This window comes from Staurois parvus, unplaced genomic scaffold (genome assembly GCF_062004578.1).
Source record: "Staurois parvus isolate SC_StPar_1 unplaced genomic scaffold, SC_StPar_1.0 ptg000001l, whole genome shotgun sequence".
NCBI lineage: Eukaryota > Metazoa > Chordata > Amphibia > Anura > Ranidae > Staurois > Staurois parvus.
The window spans coordinates 103585-128137 of record NW_028317797.1 but is presented as its reverse complement, the minus strand read 5'-3'; the positions used below and the strand labels follow the sequence as shown (position 1 = coordinate 128137).

Genomic DNA, 24553 nt, shown 5'->3' with positions numbered 1-24553 from the left:
CCAGGAGTGAGCCAACCTTGACTCCAATCAGTGTGATGATATTGGATGTGTTGCTGACAGCTGTCCTGCCCTTAAACACACACCTGTTTTGGGTTTACTGGTTTCAAGAAGCACTGTCTGATGTGAACCATGCCTTCGCAGAAAAGAGCTCTCAGAAGACCTACAATCAAGAATTGTTGACTTGCATGAAGCTGGAAAGGGTTACAAAAGTATCTCCAAAAGCCTTGATGTTCATGTGTCCAAGGTAAGACAGACTGTCTACAAATGGAGAAAGTTTGGCACTGTTGCTACTCTCCCTAGGCGCGGTCGTCCTGTAAAAATGACTGCAAGAGCACAGCGCAGAATGCTGCATGAGGTAAAGAAGAATCCCAGAGTGTCAGCTAAAGACCTACAGAAATCTCTGGCACATGCTAACATTTTTGTTGACACATCTACAATAGGGAAAACATTAAACAAGAATGGAGTACATGGGAGGACACCACGGAGGAAGCCATTGCTGTCCAAAAAGAATATTGCAGCACGTTTGAAGTTTGCAAAAGAGCACCTGGATGTTCCACAGCACTACTGGCAAAATATACTGTGGATAGATGAAACTAAGATTGAGTTGTTTGGGAAGAACACACAACACTATGTGTGGAGAAAAAAAGGCACAGCACACCAACATCAAAACCTCATCTCCACTGTAAAACATGGCGGAGGGAGCATCATGGTTTGGGGCTGCCTCAGGGCCTGGACGGATTGTTGTCATTGATGGGAAAATGAATTCCAGAGTTTATCAAGACATTTTGCAGGAAAACGTACGACCATCTGTCCGCCAACTGAAGCTCCGCAGAGGATGGGTGATACAACAGGACAATGACCCAAAGCATACAAGTAATTCAACAAAACAATGGCTGCAACAGCACAGAATACGCCTTCTGGAGTGGCCCAGTCAGAGTACTGACCTCAACCCGATTGAAATGCCGTGGCATGACCTTAAGAGAGCGATTCACACCAGACATCCCAAGAATATTGCTACCCTGAAACAGTTTTGTGAAGAGGAGTGGTCCAAAATTACTCCAGATCGTTGTGCAGGTCTGATCTGCAACTACAGGAAACGTTTGGTTGAGGTTATTGCTGCCAAAGGAGGGTCAACCAGTTATTAAGTCCAAAGGTTCACATACTTTTTCCTCCCTGCACTGTGAATGTTTACATGTTATGTGCAATTAAACCATGGCAACATCTAATGTTTGTGTAGTATTATGTTCAGCAGACTGTGTTCTTCTATTGTTGTGACTTAGATGACGTTCAGAGCACATTATATGCCCAATTCATGCAAAACTCCACGTAATCCCAAGGGGTTCACATACTTTTTCTTGCAACTGTAGCTGAGTTTGTTCTGTAGTTATGTTGGATATTACAGCATGGAGGATATATAATTGTCATTCCATGTGTACCGCGTTTAAAGCTGGACAACTTGTGGGCGCTTGCTAACCTTTTTTTTTTTCTTTTCCTTTTTTTTCTTTAAAGGTTGCACATTAAAGTGCTAGACATATGGGCTGAGCTGCAGGATATCCATGATGCCTTCGGACTGAAGTACCAGTGGGGAGGTTCACATAGCAACAAAAAGCTCCTGTGCTCCCTTGGAATCGACACAAGGAACATAGTATGTTAGTGCTCTTGGTGCTATTGTCTTTTTTGAAAACCACAGAGCTGCTCTGTAGGAAATGAACAAGCTGCTTGAATGAACCTGCAAAGCAGCAGTTCAGGGTAGACCTTCACTACTTTGAAGAATAGTCTTGGGTGAATAATCTGTAACCTTTTACCCGTTTTTGCCAGGTGGACCACTAAGCACAGAGAAAGCAGTTTCTGTGCTGCATACTTTGGCCAGAACCGGGTCTAGTACTTTCTCTTTTTTTTTTTTTACACTGAAGCTAAATTAATGTTATCTTTCTGTTTTCATCCCACTGCTCTCTAGAAAAAGTTCCACAGTTAAACATTTAAAACTATTCTGTTTCTATGAATAAATTCTTTAGGGACTTTGTAGTTGTGTTGCCTGTTGACATAATTATTTATTAACAAAGGTGATTTGGAAATAACAGTAAATGACTGAGTAGGCAAATCATTCAAAATATCACACGCGGTACAACCTCATAGAGGATGATTGAACATGACCCAACCTGCCGATAATTGTCGATGGGACAAGAATATGGATAAGCAACATGGAGAACTAGTACAGGCATTTAGCATATGGAACCATATTGTAGACTGGAGAGTACCTTAGGTTAAAGGAGGAGAGCCACAGAAGAGGCACACATGAGAATACAATAGGGTAAAGAAGCAAAGTGGGCACAGCCGAGGCTGACACCAAGAACATGAGAGAAAGCAGATGAGGTGCAGAAGGGGAGAATTCTAACTTTGGTTATAAGGAACTGTGCATGATCACAAAAAGTTAGTGACTGGAAGATAAAAAGATAAGAGGCTCTGAGGAACAGTTTAGAGAGCAGGAAAGTGATTACACTGAGAAGGAGCATGGTAAGGAATCACTTTGGATAAAATTAGTTGTATAAGATTTGGTTCATAATAGTGCAAGCTGTGCAGCCCAAGTTTGCTTGGGCACAGCAGCCTATTCATTTGAATGGGCTGCTGTGCCATGTGTTCCACACAAAAAAGGTGCATGCACCTTTTTAAAAACGCAGTCGCAGAGAAACCGCATTGTGTTTTTGCGGTTTCCCTGCAGTTCCCGCGATCGCACTGCGGGCTGAGATGCATGGCGGTACCATTCAGAATGATTAGCAGCCCCGCGCATCCTGCAAAAGCAGCGTGATTACCACACCTAGAACACACAGTGTGGGCTAATGTGAACCTAGCCTAATTGCTGGGGCAAGTTAAACCATGCTTTATTTTTTTGCCTTTCTTTGGATTCGGGTATAGGATTCTGTACATGGAGGTTTTCTTTTTTTTTTTTTTTTTTCCTGTTGGTCGAATGAGATGAACGTGTCCTTTTTTTTTTTTTTTTTTTTTTCCGACCTAACTATGTAATTAGTGAAATCAGGGGAGAAGACACTTAGAATTAGATGAGAGCTGGGGGAAAAATGGTTGCAATGGAGGAGAGTGTTGTATCGAAGCTTAGAGAGGATGGGGAGACATGGATTAAAGTTTAAATGTGAGCCTGGAAAAGAAGTGTGCAACACTGGGTAGCGCAAAGAAGGAGGAGGTTGGTGTAAAGTGGAATATGTGCAAGAATGCCCCCCCACATAAAAAAAAAAAAAAAAGAAGAAAGCAAAGCTAAACTAAACCCTCCTATCCTTTACAACCAATGAAGTTGCATATTAGCCTCTGATCTGCAGTTGTCATGGTGCTGCACATGTGATCGGTTAGGACACCAGTCATTTGATGGCTTGACCGTTCCATTTAGAGCACAATAACATGTGAGTTATCATTCATGGCCTACCTTTTAACATGGCATACCTGTTCTGTCGGCAGGGAGCACTGGGAGCCTTCCCTGCTGGCAGAACACAATGATCACTGATGTTGGCTATAGCCACCGGTAGTGAATGTTTGAAAAAAATCCGACAGGCTGGTTGTAATAAAGTCGATCGATAGATCAACTTTAGTACAGATAGCCTGCCCATAGATGGGCCGAATCTCGTCTGGTCCCTGCTGAACTGACCAAGATTCGATCCATCAATGACTGGCTTAAAACTAACAGGTAACAGGGAGTGATGTTTTATTAATATTTTATAGCAGTGGTCTCCAAACTGTGGCCTGGGGGCCAGATGCTTCCCTCTTCTTGACTTTAAAACTAACAGGAAACAGGGAGTGATGTTTTATTAATATTTTATAGCAGTGGTCTCCAAACTGTGGCCCGGGGGCCAGATGCTTCCCTCTGCTTGCCTTTAACGGGCCCTTTGGGCACTATTTATCCCACTGATAGGGGACACTATTCTGCCCACTTAAATTAACAATGGGGCATAATTCCTGCCACTGACAGCAACAATGGGGCACCATTCCCCCCCGAATACCAAAGATGGGACACTGTGAGAATACTGTGTTTACCATGTTAGAGATCTAATCAGAAATTCTTTTCTTTTAAACAAATAAAGAGCAATTATCAGTTGCTGCAGAAAAATTACAGAATTGTGAAAATGTTGAATCTTAACCATATTGTGATGGTTTGTATGCCATGAACCATAAAACAGGAATGCATATGATAGTGTGGCACATAATGGCAGGGAAAATGTATGCAAGCAGCTGTTTTTATTGCTGCCTATGTGTGAAGGGTGAGGCTGTTTCCTTCTTCTTTCACCCCTATTTATGGCACTTTTTCAAATTAATCTTCTGCACCAGCTGTACAACTGTGCTTATAAGTTTACATACCCCTGGCAGAATGGGTAAGATGTGGACCATTTAAGAAAAGATGACTGATCACGCCACGTTTCTTTTATCTGTATTGTGATTGAAATGGAACTAGTATGCATTACACAGTCATTAAACAAGCTATAGCTATAAAGTAAAATGATAAAGTGTTCAAAAGTTTGCATACCATTAGTTTTTATTTTCTTTTTTAGCATCAGTGATGACTTAGTTTTATTATGCTAGTTGTATATTACTCCCTTTATTTTCTCATGTGGTAAAGTTGCCTGTTCTTTTTGCCAGAGAGTCCCCAGGTTCTGAAAATTCTTTAGTTGGCCATCACGAATGTTTGAAATCTCCCAAAAGTGTTTCAGTGATGTTGGATTTAAAAGACTTTAAAGGATAAGTTCAACTTTATACAAAAAATAATAAATGCACATTTTTTGCAGGTAAAAAAAATGTGAATTTATATTTTGTTTCAGGAGCCTGTAAATCATTGCCCCAGTGATCAGCAGGTCTTCTGCAGATCTGTCAGTATATCTCCTTGCTGTACAGGATGTTCGGGCAAGCAAATATACTGACAGGAAGACTCCATTAACTACCACAGCGCTCCACAGCGCCATTGTAGTTCATTGAGAACTACAAGCCAACAGCCTCTAAGGCTGTTGGGACTTGTAGTTTCTCATTCACAGAACACAGTGATTGATGGACACGGCCGGGCTGGCAGAGCCCCACGCGGCCACCTTTTGAAAAAAAAAAATGACAGCTAGTGAGGGGGAGAAGATCCATCGCTAGCTGTCAAAGAGGGGGTGCAGGGGCCGGTCTAATCAGAACATGTTACACCCTGAATATGGGAGTCCAAGTGCACACCATGCGTAGCCTCCAGGTTAATGAATGCTAATTTTTCTCTAGTATTTTCTAATATGTTGTATTTATCTTGTCATCCATTTTTACTAAATTTCCTGTGACTGCAGAAGTATGTAAGCTCATGAGCCCATCTATTTATCTCTTTCCATGGGTATATTTATCCATTGGATTTTTTTTAAACTGCTCAGCTTAAATTTAGGCACATATAAAAAATCATTGTAAAGTGGAACTTTAGTCGGAAAACAAAGGTTTGGTAGGTTACTTCATGCTATCCCCTTTCGCAGGTATAGCTACTGTATGTAAAACATTAAAAACAAGTGCCTACTGTATACTGTTTAACCACTTCAATACTGGGCACTTTTACCCCCTTCCTTCCCAGGCCAGTTTTCAGCTTTCAGTTCTGTCGCACTTTGAGTGACAATTGCGCGGTCATGCAACACTGTACCCACATGACATTTTTATAATTTATTTCACATAAATAGAGCTTTCTTTTGGTGGTATTTAATCACCACTGAGTTTTTTATTTTTTGCTAAATAAAACAAAAAACCTGACACTTTTGGGAAAAAAACGCATTTTTCTTTGTTTCTGTTATAAACTTTTGCAAATAAATAAAATTTCTTGATAAATTTAGGTCAATATGTATTCTGCTACATTTCCTTGGTGAAAATACCCCAAATTAGTGTATATTATTTAGTCTAGGAAAGTTATAGCGTCCAAAGCCAAGGTGTATATATATCTGACAATTGATCAATCCTGATGTACTGACGGCCCATCTCATTTCTTGAGAATAGTAAAGCCTTCACTACTTTATGAACACTTTTTTGTTATAAGACTTTCACAGTTTCACTTACCGTATTTTCCGGCGTATAAGACGACTTTTTACCCCTTGAAAATCTTCTCAAAAGTCGGGGGTCGTCTTATACGCCGGTAACAGCATGCTGACACTTTTTAGGGGGGCGGCGCGGTGCCACCGCCGCCCCCCCCCCCCCTTCCAACAGAAGGGAAACTAAGTACAGGGGTGGGCAGGGGCTGCTGTCTCTTACCTTGCTCCGGTCCCACGACGATCCGGTCCAGGAAGCGCGGCTGCTCCTTCCTTTGGTTCATCCACTGGATGTTCGCGCGGCTGCTCGGCTCCGCCTCCTCACCGGTGATTGGCCGCCAGAACTGTAGCTCAGGAAAGGCACACAGGCGGCCAATCACCGGCGAGGAGGTGGAGTTGAGCGGCCCCGCGAAAATCGAGTGGAGATGCAGGTAAGTGTGCCGTGCTTAGGTGCTGCTGCAACCACACATGCTGGCTGCAGCAGCACCGTACTGGAACAGGGGTCAGCAAGTGTCAGTGGGAGGAATAGTGCCCCATCGTTGGTGTCACTGATACCAATGATGGGGCATTATTCCTCCCACTGACACCAATGATGGGGCACTTTTCCTCCCCCCCCACTGACACCAACGATGGGGCACTATTCCTCCCCCCCCCCCCCCACTGACACCAATGATGGGGCACTATTCCACCCCCCACTGACACCAATGATGGGGCACTATTCCACCCCCCACTGACACCAATGATGGGATACTATTCCCCCCCCCCCACTGACACCAACGATGGGGCACTATTCCCCCCCCCCCCACTGACACCAATGATGGGATACTATTCCTCCCACTGACACCAAAGATGGGGCACTATTCCACTGACACCAATGATGGGGTGCTATTCCCCCCACTGACACCAATGATGGGGCACTATTCCTCCCACTGACACCAATGATGGGGCACTATTCCTCCCACTGACACCAATGATGGGGCACTATTCCTCCCACTGATACCAATGATGGGGCACGATTCTTCCCACTGGTGTGCACTGGAAGAGGGGTAGTCTTATAGTCTTATACGGCGAGTATAGCCCAAACACTACATTTTAAACAGGAAAAGTAGGGGGTCGTCTTATACGCCCAGTCGTCTTATACGCCGGAAAATACGGTACTTTGTTGCGCCCATCGTAGTGCTTCATCCACTTTTATTTATTATCACTATTTAATAATGATTTCTTGATTTATTAATCTCATCAAGAATTATTGAGTTATTATTCAGTATTTTTTCAGCTTACACTATGTAATGTTATAGCGCTGCACTGTTTTTTTCTGATTAGAAACAGGAGCAATTCTGGAGATAATTTACAGCACACTGTGATTTTGGTAGCATCATTATTAATGTGGAGTGTACGTTCCTTGCTAAAGAACATGATTTCTTTATCAAGTTGTTATGGGTAAAGCTCCTCTTTAAGTTACATGTTCATTAAAATTTTTTATTTAATTTGAAATGAAACTAGTGTAAAAATCTGAACGTCACTTGGCATCTTCCACTTGTAATACCATGTACAGCAGCACTCCCTGAAAGAGGGTTGCGCAGTACTGAGAACCAATCAGTGTGCCTCAGTGCAGATGAGCTGAAAAGGCTGCATTCTGACAGAAGGAGAGAGCAGAGTGAAGAGAGGGATAACTCCCTGGGGGGAGGGAGATGACCAGGTTCTGTTTTTTTAAATGCAGTAGAAATAGACGATCACCAACCTAGCTCTGCTGTCTGGTAGGGATGTGTATATCTTTGAAATGGAAGGACAGAAATACAAATCCTTTTGCAGTTCCCTTATAAGTATTTATATAGTTAATGTAGTTGCTTGTCTAAAATCCAGCTTTAACTATGTTGTATAAATAGTGTTTTGTAGCATTACACTTTATTTTTCTTTAACTGCAGTATGTTTTTTTTTTTTCCTAGCTTTTTACAGGTAATAAGAAGCAACCCGTCATAGTTCCCATGTATGCAGCTGGTCTGGTAAGCAAAGTCTGTTTTTTTTTTTCTTCCCCTGTATATTCAAAAGGCATTTAGGCCTTGTACACATGGGCTTTAGCTTGTGTAACAGCAGTGTTGACAGCAGTGTGTATAACATGCTTTTATAAAGAATTTCTTGTTTGTTCCCAATGATCCAAAAGAACATTTTTGAGGTCATGTACTGATGAGTGGGAAGACCATGCTCAAATTCAGGGCTCCAGTTCATCCAAAAGGTATACAATAGGGTTCAGCTTAGGGCTTTGTGCATGCCGCTCAGGTTTCTCTACACCAAAATTGTCCAGGTATGTCTGTATAGAAATGTCTTTACACAGAGGCATAGTCATGCTGGAACAGAGAAGGAGCCTTACCGACCTTTTGCCACAACCCCAAGGAACTTGGCTTTTTCAAAATATTTGAACATGCAAACAATAGATCTTTATTTAAATATTACCTCTAGATAAAGGTGTTATACTTGAATAATAACATAAGAAAAAAAAAATGCCAAGCATTCAACAAAAATTTCAGTAGATGTAATGATGTACTTTAGGAAAAGTACGTACACCCTTGGCATCAATAACTGGCATTGCTCAGTGTAGTAGAAATGACTTCTTGTAGGTATTTTGTATAGTTTGCCCACCACTCTCCTACATCGAATCAGGGATTTTTTTTGGCCATGTCTCAGTGCAAAATTCCTTCACTTGCAACATACTTGTGGGTTTCCTTGTATGAACTGTTAGTTTCAAAATCCCCCTACAAGGTTTCAATGGGAATCAAATTAGGACTTTGACTTGGCAGTCTTGGAGACTTCTAGCATCAAACAGAGCTCTCGGGTTGAATTTGCTGGGGCAGCCACTCCTGGACAAATACATTGCTTAAATTATGTATTTTAAATAAGTCTGCAAACTTTTTAATCCTTTTCCAGAATCTTAGGCATGCACAGCTTTCTTTCTGAGGATCTTGGAGAGCTCTGTTGATCTTGACATGCTGACACTACATGTGTTGGTAGAAAAGAGAACCTATACAGACCCTAGATGTTTGTGGTTTAAATAAGACTGGTTCAATCTGTATACTCCCAATGGAGGTTCTAAGTAACGGAATCTAATTTCGAACTCCGTTTCTAATTTCATGGATTAATATTGATGGAAAACGTAGCAGCGTACTTACCTTTTCCATTTTACAAATCTGTATTTTTGTTACTCAAGACCATGAAAATGTATATAGTATCAAAGTATTTTATCTTTATCTGTGGGCACTATTTCAATGAAAATCTATTTTTTTCCTGTTTAATTATGTGGAAAAAAGTCAAGAACCTTTATGGGGTGTACTTACATTTTCATGTGACTGTAGGTGTAATGGCAAGGTATCTGCATAACAGGGGCGGACTGACCATTTGAAAACTCGGGCACTGCCCGAGGGCCTGGGGTCAGTAGGGGGCCCCATGAGATGCGGCTACATAATGAACAGAACGTGACACTAAGGGAATAATTTCCAAAAATTATGCTTTATTACACACAAATGAATATGACATATGGGCATTCGCCCTGGTTTACCATCGTCATACGTCAGATACGTCACTTCCGGTCATGCGCACTAGGTGGAACGCACGCTGACCCATAAGGAGGAAGCCATCTTCACAAGCCATGAGGCAAGCCTAAGCAGCACAAGCGCCGAGAAGGGGCTGGAACCCGCGGTATATCGGCGGATGTCAGCGGTGGTTCCTTGGCCGCCTTGGCCCTGTATGGCAGTACCTATGAAGGATTTCTCTTTCATTCCCGTTATCCATAGCACAGGTGGTGAGTGGATTGTTGCAGGACATTAGATATATGGTCCTCTGTGATCTATATGACCTATATATCTTCTATAGAGTGTGAGCTCTGTCAGTGACTTCCCACATATTGTTTGTTTCACTACAGGATGGGGACATCATGGTGCTTTGCATAGGAAACAAGATATACCATATATATTTCAACAGGCAGAAGAGTCTTTGGGATGTGTCTTGTTTTTTCCTACAAAAAGTGGTGTATAGTCCACGTGTAGTGGTGAAGAAACCATTTTAAGCAGAGTGCTGCTGTTTGCATCTTTTCTTCCATCCTGGAAATAAATGGGGCATATTCCCATCCAAGAGCTCTAGGAAACAGCTATCTATATTACAGATGAATGGGCCCCAACCACTTGTGCCGGCACAGGAATGTATTGTACAATATATTTGACATTTATGTCTTCCTTCATACAGGCCTGAGGCCTGCTACTCTCCTTTTTGACGCATATTGTGCTTGCTCCATTGCATACATGTGATATATATATCTACAGCATAATTTTTTGGATTTCTTGATAGGGATTTGCCATTATGGTTACTGTTTAATCCCTTATATCCTCTATTATGGTATGCCCATGGCATAATTTTTGGATACACCGCCCTAGGGAAGTGTTCACCTGTGTGTTTGTGTTGCAGGGACACTAGACTCATGTAGCCATTTTCCCTGCTACACATACATTTAGACCGGTCTTTGTGTCATTTTAAATGGTTTTAGGTCTGTGTGTATTGTCTCATACTGAGGTGATGGTAAACCAGGGCGAATGCCCATATGTCATATTCATTTGTGTGTAATAAAGCATAATTTTTGGAAATTATTCCCTTAGTGTCACGTTCTGTTCATTATGTAGCCGCTTTTCTGTGAATCTCTTTTCACAACCCTCCTTTTTTGTATGCTTCTTTTGGCTACTGAATGGAGACCATACATTGGGTGACACGTTAATGTATTTAATAACCTCTTTAATAACTATCTTAGTATATTGGCCCCATGAGATGCCCCTGGTACCTTTTTCATAGGCTTTTTTGAGTTTGGGCAAGGACACAGGGGCCCCATGAGTTGTCAGTCCACCCCTGCTGCATACATTTAGCCATATAGTGTACATATGTTAGACCAGTACATGATAGTGCTGAGATTGATGTAGCATAATGTATAAAACTTGCACAGATATTTTTTGTCCAGCAGAAGACTCCTTATAGGTCAAGCATTCTCAACCAGGAATCCTCCAGAGCTTACTAGGGGTTCCTTGAGCTGTGGCTAGCTGACCTTCCATCTGATGTTACCTTCACAATTCCTGGTCCATGGCATGACACTAAGGCTCCATGCACACTGGGTGTTTTGATAACTCTGGTAATGTTAGCTGTGTAAAGTCACATTAAAAATGTGAGTTGTTCCGCTTTTTTTAGCGTCTTTTGCATTAGCGTCTGTGTTTTGCCACGTTTAGCACCATTTTTCCACGTTTGCGGTTTTTTACGGGTTTTTTTTGATGAATTTACTTTTGTGTGTCAAAAAAAGTCCATAAACGCCAGTTTGTGGTGTTTTACCGCGTTTTTCAGCATTAGAGCATTTTTACAGCTAAAAAATTCCTCTACAAATCCACTAGTCCTGGGTTTTTTTTCCAGCCAAAAAACTTCCCTGCCAAAAAACGTTGATTACAGTCTGTGTGCATGGACACATAGGATAACATGCTGGGGAGTTTACTGGCTGTAGAAAAAAACATCAAAAGCTAAAAACAGTCCCTGTAAAAACGTCCAGTGTGCATGAGGGCTAATGACCTTTTCCACAAGAAATCCCAGTTACAATATGCCTGACAACACCTTGACAGGCCTAACCGGGCCTTCCTGTGTCATGATGCAGTAAAGGCTTCTTTCTGGCACCTCGACCATGTTGCTCATTTTTGTTCAAGTGTCATCATATTGTGCTCCTTCCAAACAACCACACTTTTTTTCCAGAGCAGCCTGTATTTTTCTTGTGGTTACCTATGGGTTTCCCTTTGTATCTCGAACAATTCTTCTGGCAGTTATGGCTGCAATCTTTCTTGGTCTACCTGTACTTGGCTTGGTATCAAGAGATCCCTAAATTTTCTACTTCTTAGTGGAAGTGATGACTGGCATATTCAAGGCTTTAGACATCTTTTTATGTCCTTTTCCATCTTTATAAAGTTCCATTACCTTGTTACGCAGGACTTCTGACAGTTCTTTTCTGATCCCCAAGGCTCAGTATCTAGCCTAATCAGTGCTTCCATGTAAGAGCTAACAGACTCATTGACTATTTATACACTGACACTAATTGCAATTTTTAAAAAGCCACAGATGTGGGACATTAACCTCCTAATTGGCATTTTAACCCGTGTGTGTCACCTTGTGTGTCTGTACCAAGGCCAAACATTCCAGGGTATGTAAACTTTTGATCATGGCCATTTGGGTGATTTCTGTTATCATTATGATTTAAAAAGGAGCCAAACAACTGTTTGATAATAAATGGCTTCACATGATCATCATCCTTCAATAAAAGAGCATTTTTTGGCATGATCAGTCACATTTTCAATATCAATCCCAAAATTTCACAATTTCTGCCAGGGTATGTAAACTTTTGAGCACAACTGTGTATGTTAATATTAATGCATGTTGCACATTTTAGATAACTTCTGTCTTGTATCAATTCTATCTGTGTTGGTGCTGAGATTTTTGCTCGCTTATGGTCTGGTGAAAACCTTATCAAGACAGTGAAGGCTCGTTCACACTGGCTGGCACATTGAACGCTAGGACAGTGCCCTTGTGCCAATCCCAGCACATCTTACTGATTTCATTTTTTAAAATTCTTTTTGTTTTGTTAGAAATGTCACAAGTGACATTTAATTCCGTTCCATTCACCGCTGTGGCATTGCCAGGCAATGGTTAGCACCGCAACACGCTGTGTTGAAAAGTAGTAGTGCATGCAATACTTTATTCAACGCACAACCTCACAACCCAGTGGTGTGAACTGACTTCATAGGAAACAGGACAGATCAACTTGTCTTTATGTTCATTATGCATTGAGAAAGACTGCCCAGCGCAGCCCAGAACAAATCATTTGAGCCGCCCCTAGTGTGGGGAAATTTTGCTAGTGGAGCCACAGATAGCAGTAAAACTAAAACATTCTAACCCTTCCCCTCCCTATCCAAAACCTAAAAAATTTGGCTGCACATGCATGTTTAAAAATATGACTCGAACATCTTGTTACAGTAGTGCACAATATGTACTTTATAAAAGAACCTTACATTTTTCCTTTGACTCAAACCGGTACTTTGCACATTCAGATTACTTTCCCTACACTGTCCCACTGGCTTGTTTGCCTCTCCCAGACCAGAGGCTCGTGACATACCCAGTATCTAGTATAGGGAAGCTATAAGTCTGTCCGGTTCTTCCTGTGATACAGCACTGGATGCCTAGACGGACAATCATTGGGTCTGAGTGCTATCATGTAAGGGTAGAGTCCTCAGCCCTGTTTCAAATCTATTTCTGTAAAATGATATTATAAAATTTCTGGTTTGATATGTTTTGCTTATCAATTTATTTCTTTTTACATCCTTTTGTTTGTGCAGGGTATGCTGGAGCCAACAAAAGAGCCCCTTAAGCCTTTATCTGCTGCAGAGAAAATTGCCTCAATTGGACAGTCTTCTCATCTTTCTCCAGAGGACATTTCTTCTTCTGATCAGTTGCAGGTATTTTAGTTGTCTTGTCATTTAATGTATGACTATCCACATTATACATTCACTGGCCACTTCATTAGGTGCACCTTGCTAGTACTGGGTTGGACTGCCTTCAGAATTGCCTTCAATCCTCCATGGCATAGATTCAACAAGGTGTCGGAAACATTCCCCAGAGATTTGGTTCATACTGATATGAGTTACTGTTGCCTTTCTATCATTCGAACCTGTCTGCCCATTCTTCTCTGACATCAACAAGGCATTTTTGTCCACACAACTGCCGCTCATTGGATAATTAATTTTTTTCAACGATTCTCTGTAAACCCTAGAGATGGTTGTGTGTGAAAATCCCAGTAGATCAGCAGGTTTTGAAATACTCAGACCAGCCTGTCTGGCACCAACAACTATGCCACGTTCATAATCACTTAAATCAACTCTCCTCCCCATTCTGATGCTCGGTTTGAACTTCAGCAAGTTATCTTCACCATGTCTAGTTGCCTAAATGCATTGAGTTGCTGCCATGTGATTGGCTGATTAGCAATTTGTGTTACCAAGCAATTGAACAGGTGTAACTAATAAAGTGGCCAGTGATTGTATTTTATTAATTACTTTGGCATTGTCTGTGTTACCACATATAGTGTTATTTCAGACAGGCAGTAAGCTTACCATCCTGCAATGACTGACAGGCATTCAGGAGGAGCTACTGTCACCTCCTGATGCCTGTTTTTTGTTTTTTTTTGTTTTTTTGTTTTTTTTACTATGCGACAAGCATTTCGTTAGTGATTGCGGTGTGGCCCGATTAATATAATGAGAGAGTTGGCAGGTGTTGCTGCCTGTCAAACTCTGCAACTCGAGTAAAAAATGTGTACAGCCCTGTTAGGCTGTAATGTTAGAATTCAGGTGGGTAGCTGACGGACAGTAAAACCACAGCACACTCATCTGTTTTTACCCCCCTCCAGCCACCTGTGTGAAAAATACTGTACTGCTACAAGTTGCAACATCTGCAACCCACACTGTTGATTCTACTGATTAGTCGCTATGCACAGGTGCTCCACCTTCTGTCTGCTCTAGTTTTTGTAAATCTCCGCCCATTGTATTTAAGTTTTACGTAGTAGGTCCTCCATAATGATTGTGATGGCATCGATTGTTGTAGATCTTTTTCTGATGACTGATAGATAAGTTGACATCACACATGATGTAATATGTAATGGAATACAAATCCCTATAGAAATTAGAGGACCGCTTTGTGGAAAGAACAGTGCTGTCATGGCTTAGTGGTACGGTATATGGTTAGTGCCTAGGCTGAATTGTGCTTACTACTACCTTACTTAGATTGGTTTTTACATTTTCCTCGTACATTGAATGACTGCCAAAATAATATTTGTGTTTTTATAGTATTACCCAATGTTAGTTTGCATTTAGATGCATTTTGTAAAAAAATTGGAAATTTTCTCTGTTTTTATTTTATATATTTATTTTTATGTGAACCTGTATGTGTACTTTATTAGATTGCTCTTCACACATCTCCTAGGTTTAACTTGATTCGATCTTCAACCTCCATCTGTTGGTTAAATTTCCTACTGCAAACTTTGTTCTCTTGTGCAACACCTTTAACCTCTTCCCGCCAGGCCCATGCCGATAAACGTCCGGATTGGAGTGATGCCAATGCGGGTGGACGTTTCTAAACATCCCCCCGCATCCACTGCCTGGGAGCGCACAGTGGCACCGCGATTGGTGCCCGCTGTGTCTGGAGGACACAATGGAACACAGATCGCTGTACAGGACCTCTGTGTGAGGACCCGATTCATGTGATCACTGATTGGCCAACAGTAGTAAACAAGATGTCACTTCCTGAAATCTGTGAATGATCACAGAGGTCACATGGTACAAGGCCAGTCACAACAGCCTTGTACCATGTGATAAGCTGTGACCAATCACAGCTCACACAGTATTTCTCAATGGGTGCAGGAATGCAGCCAGAGAGGAGGAGAAATGATTGCTTTACAGCCTTTATGGGTGTAAAAGCAATCCGTGTAAAAAAGAAAAAAAAATCTTTATCATCCCCCACAAGTAGTACAGTGTCACTATGGTGACACTGTATTGCTAGGGTGACAGTATGCTAAAAAAAACCCATAAATAATATAAACAAATTTAATAAAAATGTAAAAAAAATTATGAAAAATTTATTATTTTTGGTTATAAACTAATTTGGGTTTTTGCATGACCGCGCAATTGTCATTCAAAGTGTGATAGCACCGAAAGCTGAAAATTGGCCTGGACTGAAAGGGGGTGATAGTGTCCGGACTTGAAGTGGTTAAAACCAATGCAGCATCTTTGTTCCATTCATGTATTAAAGAAGAAAAAAGGACCATATGTCCAACTCCCTTACACTGTCAACATTCAGTGAGGATATTATCTTTTCCAAAATCTCTAGTGGAACACACATCCCCTATATTTTACTTTGCCTGTGATGTTTACTGCTATGGCACAATAGCATGCATAATCTCCCCTGCAGAAATCATTCTGAGATCTGCAGTGCCCCCCCCCCCCACCCCCAACAGTGAGGATGGATATCACCACTGGTACATATCCCACAGTTTGGGAAACCCTGTTCTATGGCATGGAGCCTGTTGAGTCCATTGTGTGTACTAGTATGGTCTGACTTTAGTCCTCCGGGCTCTGTAAATAATGAAAAGGAATTACAAAAAAGATTGTTGGAGGGGACAGCTCCTCTGTTACTTCAGAAAGGAATCCCAAGTGAATGGCTTTTTTTCTATTTTTCATGGAAATCTTTCAGATGTTTTGTCTTTTTTTTTATGTTTTCCCTTCTCCGTTTTTATATGGTTTCAAAATGTTTAAAGCTGCATAGGATGTAATCTTTGTCCTTTCTTTCCTTTGCAGGAATCCCTCCCACCTGTCCAGTTTGACTGGAGTAGCAGTGGCCTTACCAACCCCTTAGATGGTACGTCTCTCCGTAGAGCCTCTAGCAGCACACCTAGACATAAGAGAGCTTCACAGACCAAACAGTCTTCTCTTTGCTAAACTTTTCTTTGTCTTGTCAGTCTTTTCTTGGGAGATTCAGGCTTTCTTTCCTCTTTGCATTCTCAGCACATGTAGTTGGGCCGAAATAGTTCTTTCTATCAGCACAAATGACAGCATGTCCTTGAGAGAGCGTAAAGTGTTAAAATGGATTTCCATCTTAATTGGAAATCACTTATCTTCTGGGTGGACTGGAACCCCTCTATAATGTACAGTGGCCCTCTGAGAAAGCCATTGCCATAATATCAGTTTTATGAACAAATGGCGCCGCAGGTGCAATTTGTAACTGCAGCTCCTGCCTTGTTGCATATTGAAGGTGTGGGGCAATCCACTCGTCAAAAGCAAATGCTGGATATCCATTTTTAATAGAAATACCCCTTAAATGTTTTCTTTTTTAGTCTTAAATTTCTTTAGTGTTAGCTATTAATTTTATATAAAACGGTGCATTTATTAGGTATGACTACAAACAGTTCCTATTAAAAAAATGTTTTCACATTGTTATTTATCTATTCATTGATGTTTGACCAGTTGAAGAGCAAGGTATGTTTTCAGCTTGGTTGTATATTCCTCTCTGCATTCCTTTTTACTATGTTTCCAGTTCTACTCTAAATTTCCTCATTCAGTAATCTACTTACTTTCCCTGTTCTTATTTATCAAGTAGTGCTAGACTTTTTGACTTCCTGACATATAGTAAGCATCCTCATACAGTGCAGTAGAGGCGTCGAGCCCATTTTCATTATGACTGTTAATCCACTCCATTGTACTGGTATGGGAGGTCCAATCTTTTCTACGTCAGTCAATGAAGGAAAGCCTGAATGCATTGATTTCATTCTCTTTCTGTTGTCATTGCATCCTGTTACTTTAACCAAATCTTTCTTCTTAGAATTGTCTGCTTTCAGTTTTTTAATGGGAAATAATTCATTTAATGTTCACAGTTAGGTGAGCTACAATTTAGTAGCCTTTAACACTAGGAAGCCCATAGTTGGCCCATACCAAGGGATACTCAAACGGTCATAATGACTCCTTCAATTTTGTTTTTTAATAGGTTTAAAGCACATTTGTTGCTATAGTTACAATTTGTGAAAAATACATCCAAAACAAGTCTATAATGCCATTTTTAAAAAAAAAAATTTTAAATAAAAGTTTTAGATTAAAAATATTAGACAATACATTTTTTGTCATTTGACAACACTGTGTCAACTGCCTTAATTAGCTCAATATTGATCTTACTGTGAATACAGTATGCATTAGAAGCTGCATCAAGTCTGATAGAGCCTGCCTCATATCCTGACTTAAGGTTGCCCAGCATCAGCTAGGCTTTATTTCCCAGTCTTACTGTCCCTGACCCACCCCTTTCATTAACTAGATTTCAGTTCTTTCAGTCGTGGAGGATTAACATCATATGTGGGCCTACCTAGGAGTGCCTATTTCTCCAGACTGACATTCACTCATCAAGGCATTTGATATTTGCATACCTCTCCCAAGGGCCAGGCAACTGCTTTTATCAGGGCTAAGGACTCTTAGGCCGGCCATACATGGATCCAAATGTGGCCTGCTCAGCAGGGACTGGCTGAATTTCATTCCATGTATAGTCACGTTGGTTGTACAGAAGTCGATATACCGATTGACTTCTGTACATCTATCCTTTAGGGTTTCCCCACTTAGTCAGCATAACAGGCAATAGTGGGCAGTGCTGATTAGTGTATTCTGACGGCGGGGAAGTCTCCCCACTGCCAGAGTGTAATAGCTCAGCGGGGAGAATTCCCCCATCCACCTTAAATGAGTGGATTGGGGATTGAGTCATTTTATTTTTTCCTTCTAAAAAAAGAAAAAGAATCCTCTATGGGCTGCATTAGAGAAATATTATTTCAATTATTCATTAGCACATTGATGAAGGAGGGAGGGACCAGGAAAGGAAAAATATAGGCAAACTAAACGAAGCTGACCTAAACTCTTAAGTAGGAAATGGGAAAAATGTCACCAGCTCGCGAAGAATCTCCGAACAGTGAGATGTCACATGCCTGATGAAGGGGCCCTGCGTGTCTCCAAAACATTGCTTCTGTAAATATGATGTGATCACTGAAGAAAGCTGTGGACCCCTTCTGAGATCCCTGGTGCCCTTGTGACCTTTTTTCCATTTGAACGTCGATGGTATTCAGCCAGTGGTCACTACAGCACCCACTGATGTCTAACAGCCATTTCTCAGGAACGAGAGCGCTGGGAATATTGTGTGTAAATTGTAGTGCACATATTCCTCAGCACACCCACCGTGGATCATGAAACGTCGTTCAAAACTTTTATTGCAGAAAGGTCACATCACAAAAGCCCAAGTGCAACATTTTGGAGTTGCCCAAGACCCCTTTGTCAGGCATATGAGGGGTACCTGGGACAGTTACCTGCAAATGTTGCAGAACTCCTTAATTCCCAAATCAGAATTTAAATTAAAAACCTATTATGAAAGAAAGAGCTTCTAAATTAGAAAATATAAATATTTTTACAGTATAAAATCCAAATTTGCTTTTAATATATGAGTGTTGGGCAATAATAATTTCAGAATGGAAAATCTGAGATGGAAACCACTCATCAAGTTGTTGCCTTATTCATGCATTTTTAATTGCTTTGGGCAGGGCATTTAATATGTGCTGCTATGCCTACCAAAAGCCCTTTATAACACACGTCGAATGTTAAAAAAAATGGGCATGAAATATTTTTTGGCAAATGCATGCCAACAAACAGCTTACCGTATTTTCTGGCGTATAAGACGACTGGGCGTATAAGACGACCCCCTACTTTTCCTGTTTAAAATGTAGTGTTTGGGCTATACTCGCCGTATAAGACTACCCCTCTTCCAGTGCACACCAGTGGGAAGAATCGTGCCCCATCATTGGTGTCAGTGGGAGGAATCGTGCCCCATCATTGGTATTAGTGGGAGGAATAGTGCCCCATCATTGGTATTAGTGGGAGGAATAGTGCTCCATCATTGGTGTCAGTGGGAGGAATAGTGCCCCATCATTGGTGTCAGTGGGAGGAATAGTGCCCCATCATTGGTATCAGTGGGAGGAATAGTGCCCCATCATTGGTATCAGTGGGAGGAATAGTGCCCCATCATTGGTGTCAGTGGGAGGAATAGTGCCCCATCATTGGTGTCAGTGGGAGGAATAGTGCCCCATCATTGGTGTCAGTGGGAGGAATAGTGCCCCATCATTGGTATCAGTGGCAGGAATAGTGCCCCATCATTAGTATCAGTGGCAGGAATAGTGCCCCATCATTGGTGTCAGTGGGAGGAATAGCATCCCATCATTGGTGTCAGTGGGAGGAATAGTGCCCCATCATTGGTGTCAGTGGAAGGAATAGTGTCCCATCATTAGTATCAGTGGGAGGAATAGTGCCCCATCATTGGTATCAGTGGGAGGAATAGTGTCCCATCATTGATATTAGTGGGAGGAATAGTGCCCCATCATTGGTATCAGTGGGAGGAATAGTGTCCCATCATTGGTGTCAGTGGGAGGAATAGTGCCCCATCATTGGTACCAGTGGCAGGAATAGTGCCCCATCATTAGTATCATTGGGGGGAATAGCACCCCATCATTGGTGTCAGTGGAATAGTGCCCCATCTTTGGTGTCAGTGGGAGGAATAGTATCCCATCATTGGTGTCAGTGGGGGGGGGGGGAATAGTGCCCCATCGTTGGTGTCAGTGGGGGGGGAGGAATAGTATCCCATCATTGGTGTCAGTGGGGGGTGGAATAGTGCCCCATCATTGGTGTCAGTGGGGGGTGGAATAGTGCCCCATCATTGGTGTCAGTGGGGGGGAGCAATAATGCCCAATCGTTGGTGTCAGTGGGGGGGGAGGAATAGTATCCCATCATTGGTGTCAGTGGGGGGTGGAATAGTGCCCCATCATTGGTGTCAGTGGGGGGTGGAATAGTGCCCCATCATTGGTGTCAGTGGGGGGGAGCAATAATGCCCAATCGTTGGTGTCAGTGGGGGGGGAGGAAAAGTGCGCCATCGTTGGTGTCAGTGGGAGGAATAATGCCCCATCATTGGTATCAGTGACACCAACGATGGGGCACTATTCCTCCCACTGACACTTGCTGACCCCTGTTCCAGTATGGTGCTGCTGCAGCCAGCATATGTGGTTGCAGCAGCACCTAAGCACGGCACACTTACCTGCATCTCCACTCGATTTTCGCGGGGCCGCTCAGCTCCGCCTCCTCGCCGGTGATTGGCCGCCTGTGTGCCTTTCCTGAGCTACAGTTCTGGCGGCCAATCACCGGTGAGGAGGCGGAGCCGAGCAGCCGCGCGAACATCCAGTGGACGAACCGAAGGAAGGAGCAGCCGCGCTTCCTGGACCGGATCGTTGTGGGACCGGAGCCAGGTAAGAGACAGCAGCCCCTGCCCACCCCTGTACTTAGTGTCCCTTCTGTTGGAAGGGGGGGACCGCGCCGCCCCCCTAAAAAGTGTCAGCATGCCGTTACCGGCGTATAAGACAACCCCCGACTTTTGAGAAGATTTTCAAGGGGTAAAAAGTCGTCTTATACGCTGGAAAATACGGTATATTTGAACAAACAACAATAGAATCAATTGAAAACCTATGAACATGCATTTGAGGCATAAAAAAACCACATAGGTACAAATGGGTCCTTAGGGTTTGTGACTTCTCTGCTTGGCCAGAATTAGAATATTTTGAGCAGTGGCTACAATAATATGACGTGTGGCCTTCATTGGTGGTTGATGTCTTTGAGATGAGAAAGAATGTGCTAAGCAGGTTAGGTATGTAGGTTAGCACTTCATATCCTGAGTGGTACTGTATATGCACCAGAACCTACTGTACTGATCCCTCCCATTAAGTCACAAGGGCCTTCTGACAAGGATGTAGTCCCTGTAAAAATACACTGCGTTATTTCCCATTAAATTGTAGAATTGTGTGTACCTTTCTGTCTCTTGTTTCCTGTTAAACAAATGTATAGCAGTGTACATTGTCTCAAGATCTATTATAATCTTGATTTCTTTACTGTGAATTCTTGCCTTGTGTTTGCTCATTCTTGCATATAACTATGTAAGCTGTTAGTATTTTCTAACTGTGGCATATTTAGTAGTAATATCTTGCATGTTTAAGTGTATGTCTTACCCCCTTTTTACACACACAATCCTTCCTCTGGCTTACCTTTTGTACGGCTGACTACCAACGTGGTCTCTGAATTTGAAGCTAGTGGAGGTTCCACTCTTCTGAATCTTGATTTCTTTGGGCCCGTGGATGACAGTGGCTTTAACAGCACCACCACTCTCCCAGGTCAGCTGAGTGTCAGAATGGTTGCCTAGAAAGCATGAGCAAGTCACTGTGGCTTTCCTACAAACAAGACAGCTGTTTTTTGTTTTGGTTTTTGTGCATATTACCACTAATAAGAACTTCTTAAGGAATGTATAATGTTTTGTAAATATTTTCTTTATGTTCAGGACTAAAAATTATATTTTTTTAGTTAGCTAAATATTAGTCATAATTCACAATTATCAAAATGCTAACTAACTGCTATGCTGTGAATTGCCCTTGTTATGAAAAGACCTGAAGAGCAGAACATCAGATCACAAAACACAAAGTTGAGTTAGTGAAATGAGGGACACTTCTTTCCCTGTAGGTTAGCAGATAGGGATCCACATGGATTTTCAGTTTAACAGAAGAAGTCATCTAGGGATGTAGTTGGTCAAACACAATTCTAGTTTCCCATTTATTTAATGCTGTTTGCTTCTTTTCACATTTAATACTTGAAGTAGCAAATGAAAGGGTCACATTGACAACAATAATAGTGCAATTACCACTTACCATTTTGCTCTCTTATGCTATTGTGATCAAACTGTAGTCAACAGTTGATGACTATTGCTGGGTACACACCACCAGTTTTTTTTTTGTTTTTTTGTCTCCGTTCAACCCAGCGGCTGAACGAAAGCAATTTAAAAAGCTCCAATGTTAGTAAAGCGATCTCCCCGCTGAGTTACTGTGTTCTGACGGGGTTGGGGGGGGGGGGGGAGAATTTCCACCTCCACTTTCCCCATTGGCAGCACTGATCGGATTCCCAGCATACCCGCTCAATAGAAGCTGGCCTTTCAGCCGGCTTCTGTTGGACAGGCGGGTGTACACATGGGCTGAATGTCGGCCTCTTTCTTTTGAACTAGCTGATAGTGGACAATATTCGGCCTGTGTGTACGGGGCTTAAAGCTTCTGTTTTCTTTTTAAGAAAACATAAGAGAAATATAAGAGGTGCCATTAGTGACATCGAATAGTGTTTTTGAAGGTGCAAGTTGTAGTACTGTCATTCATATCTTTGATTTACTGTTTAGTGAGTCAGTTACCTGAAACCAGTATGTACACAGTGAAGTGTTGGGTCCCCTGTTATACTATTACTTCCAGATTAGTGATTTAAGCCGGCCATAGAAGTATCGAAATTGGTTCAGCATGAACTGGCTGAATTTTGATCCCTCTGTGGGAAGACTGGTTTTACTGAAATCTATCTATCTATCTTTTCTTTTTTTTTTTTCAATGTACAATAGACGGCGGCAGTGATCATTGTATTCTGGCAGCGAGGAAACCTCCCGCTGTCAGACTATAATAGTGCAGTGGGAAAATCAATGTTGATGGGGGAATCAAGCGATTTTCTTTTCTTCTGTGGCTGAAGGAAAGAATATTGCATAACGTATGACCACCCTTACTAAATGACAAAGGAGAGATGTTTGCAGCATCTAAAACAAGTCAACAGCGGCAGCTCCTGCATTTTGGTCCTGAGAAGTTTCTTTTGAGGTAAGACTGCTCAACAGATTGCAGATGCATCATTATTGCTGCTGCATTTTTTTTTCGATGTACAATAGACGGCGGCAGTGATCATTGTATTCTGGCAGCGAGGAAACCTCCCGCTGTCAGAATATAATAGTGCAGTGGGAGAGTCAATGTTGATGGGGGAATCAAGCGATTTTTCTTTTCTTCCGTGGCTGAAGGAAAGAATATTGCATAACGTATGACCACCCTTACTAAATGACAAAGGAGAGATGTTTGCAGCATCTAAAACAAGTCAACAGCGGCAGCTCCTGCATTTTGGTCCTGAGAAGTTTTTTGAGGTAAGACTGCTCAACAGATTGCAGATATATCATTATTGCTGCTGCATTTTTTTTTTTTATTAAAGTCTCCTAATTTATATTATGTTGCTCTGTGAGTGGTGTTATAGCTTCCAAAGTCGAACGTAGGTTGGACATATTTGCAAAATGCAAGAGTCAGCACGTGTACAGAGTGTATATTTCATTTGTGCTGACTATCTGGCTTCTAGGATTGGTTTGCAGTTGACTTTAGGCCAGCCATAGATGGTTAGAATCTCAGCCCCTTTCAGCAGGGACCATCTATGGGCAGGCTGATTGTACCCAAGTTGATCCATCAATCAACCAGCATGTGGAATTTCTAGCATGCGATTATTGCTCGCAGCTATAGCCACTAGCAATAATCAACGTGTTCTCCTGGCAGGGGTGGCATCCCCCACCCCCTCTCCGGAAGAAGACATTGGATCCATAGGAGGGATTCCCACATCAACACTGACTGTGTTGATAGGGGGGATCGAGCGATTTTCTTTCTTGCAACCCATCTATGGCCTGCTTTAAGGTACCTTTACCCAGATGTGATTGTTTGCTCTGCTCTGTCCTAAACTGAGACAGTCTAATCAGCTGTACTGCATGCAAATCTGTTGATAAGGAACATGCCATTGGAGAGCAGTGTGAGCAGAGACAACAGTCGACTGCTGCACTTTCACTATCTAGTCAGAAGGCCGAGGGAGAGTGGAAACGACTGTATTCCTTAATTCCTTATTTACACTTGCAGCCAGGGGTGGGGGTACTGGTGGTAGGGTGTGATACACATACCGTGGCTTTGATGCTTTGCAGTCCTGACAAAAAAAGTATACCACCGGTCATATGAATGGGGCCACATAGTAACTGTACTGCAACTGTGGTTGTTGCAA

General features: G+C 42.0%; 1 protein-coding gene across 2 annotated transcripts in view; it reads left to right on the top strand.

Moving 5' to 3' along the window:
• AFTPH (aftiphilin) overlaps positions 1–24553 on the top strand; it is a 113514-nt gene that overhangs the window by 66190 nt on the left and 22771 nt on the right. The window contains exons 4-8 of one of the 2 annotated variants that reach the window (XM_089684998.1): positions 1510–1645; positions 7970–8026; positions 13418–13537; positions 16424–16484; positions 21769–21852. In XM_089684998.1, coding sequence (XP_089541124.1) covers positions 1510–1645; positions 7970–8026; positions 13418–13537; positions 16424–16484; positions 21769–21852 — 458 coding nt within the window. The remainder of the gene's footprint in view (positions 1–1509; positions 1646–7969; positions 8027–13417; positions 13538–16423; positions 16485–21768; positions 21853–24553) is intronic. The other variant, XM_089690915.1, reaches the window with a different exon arrangement.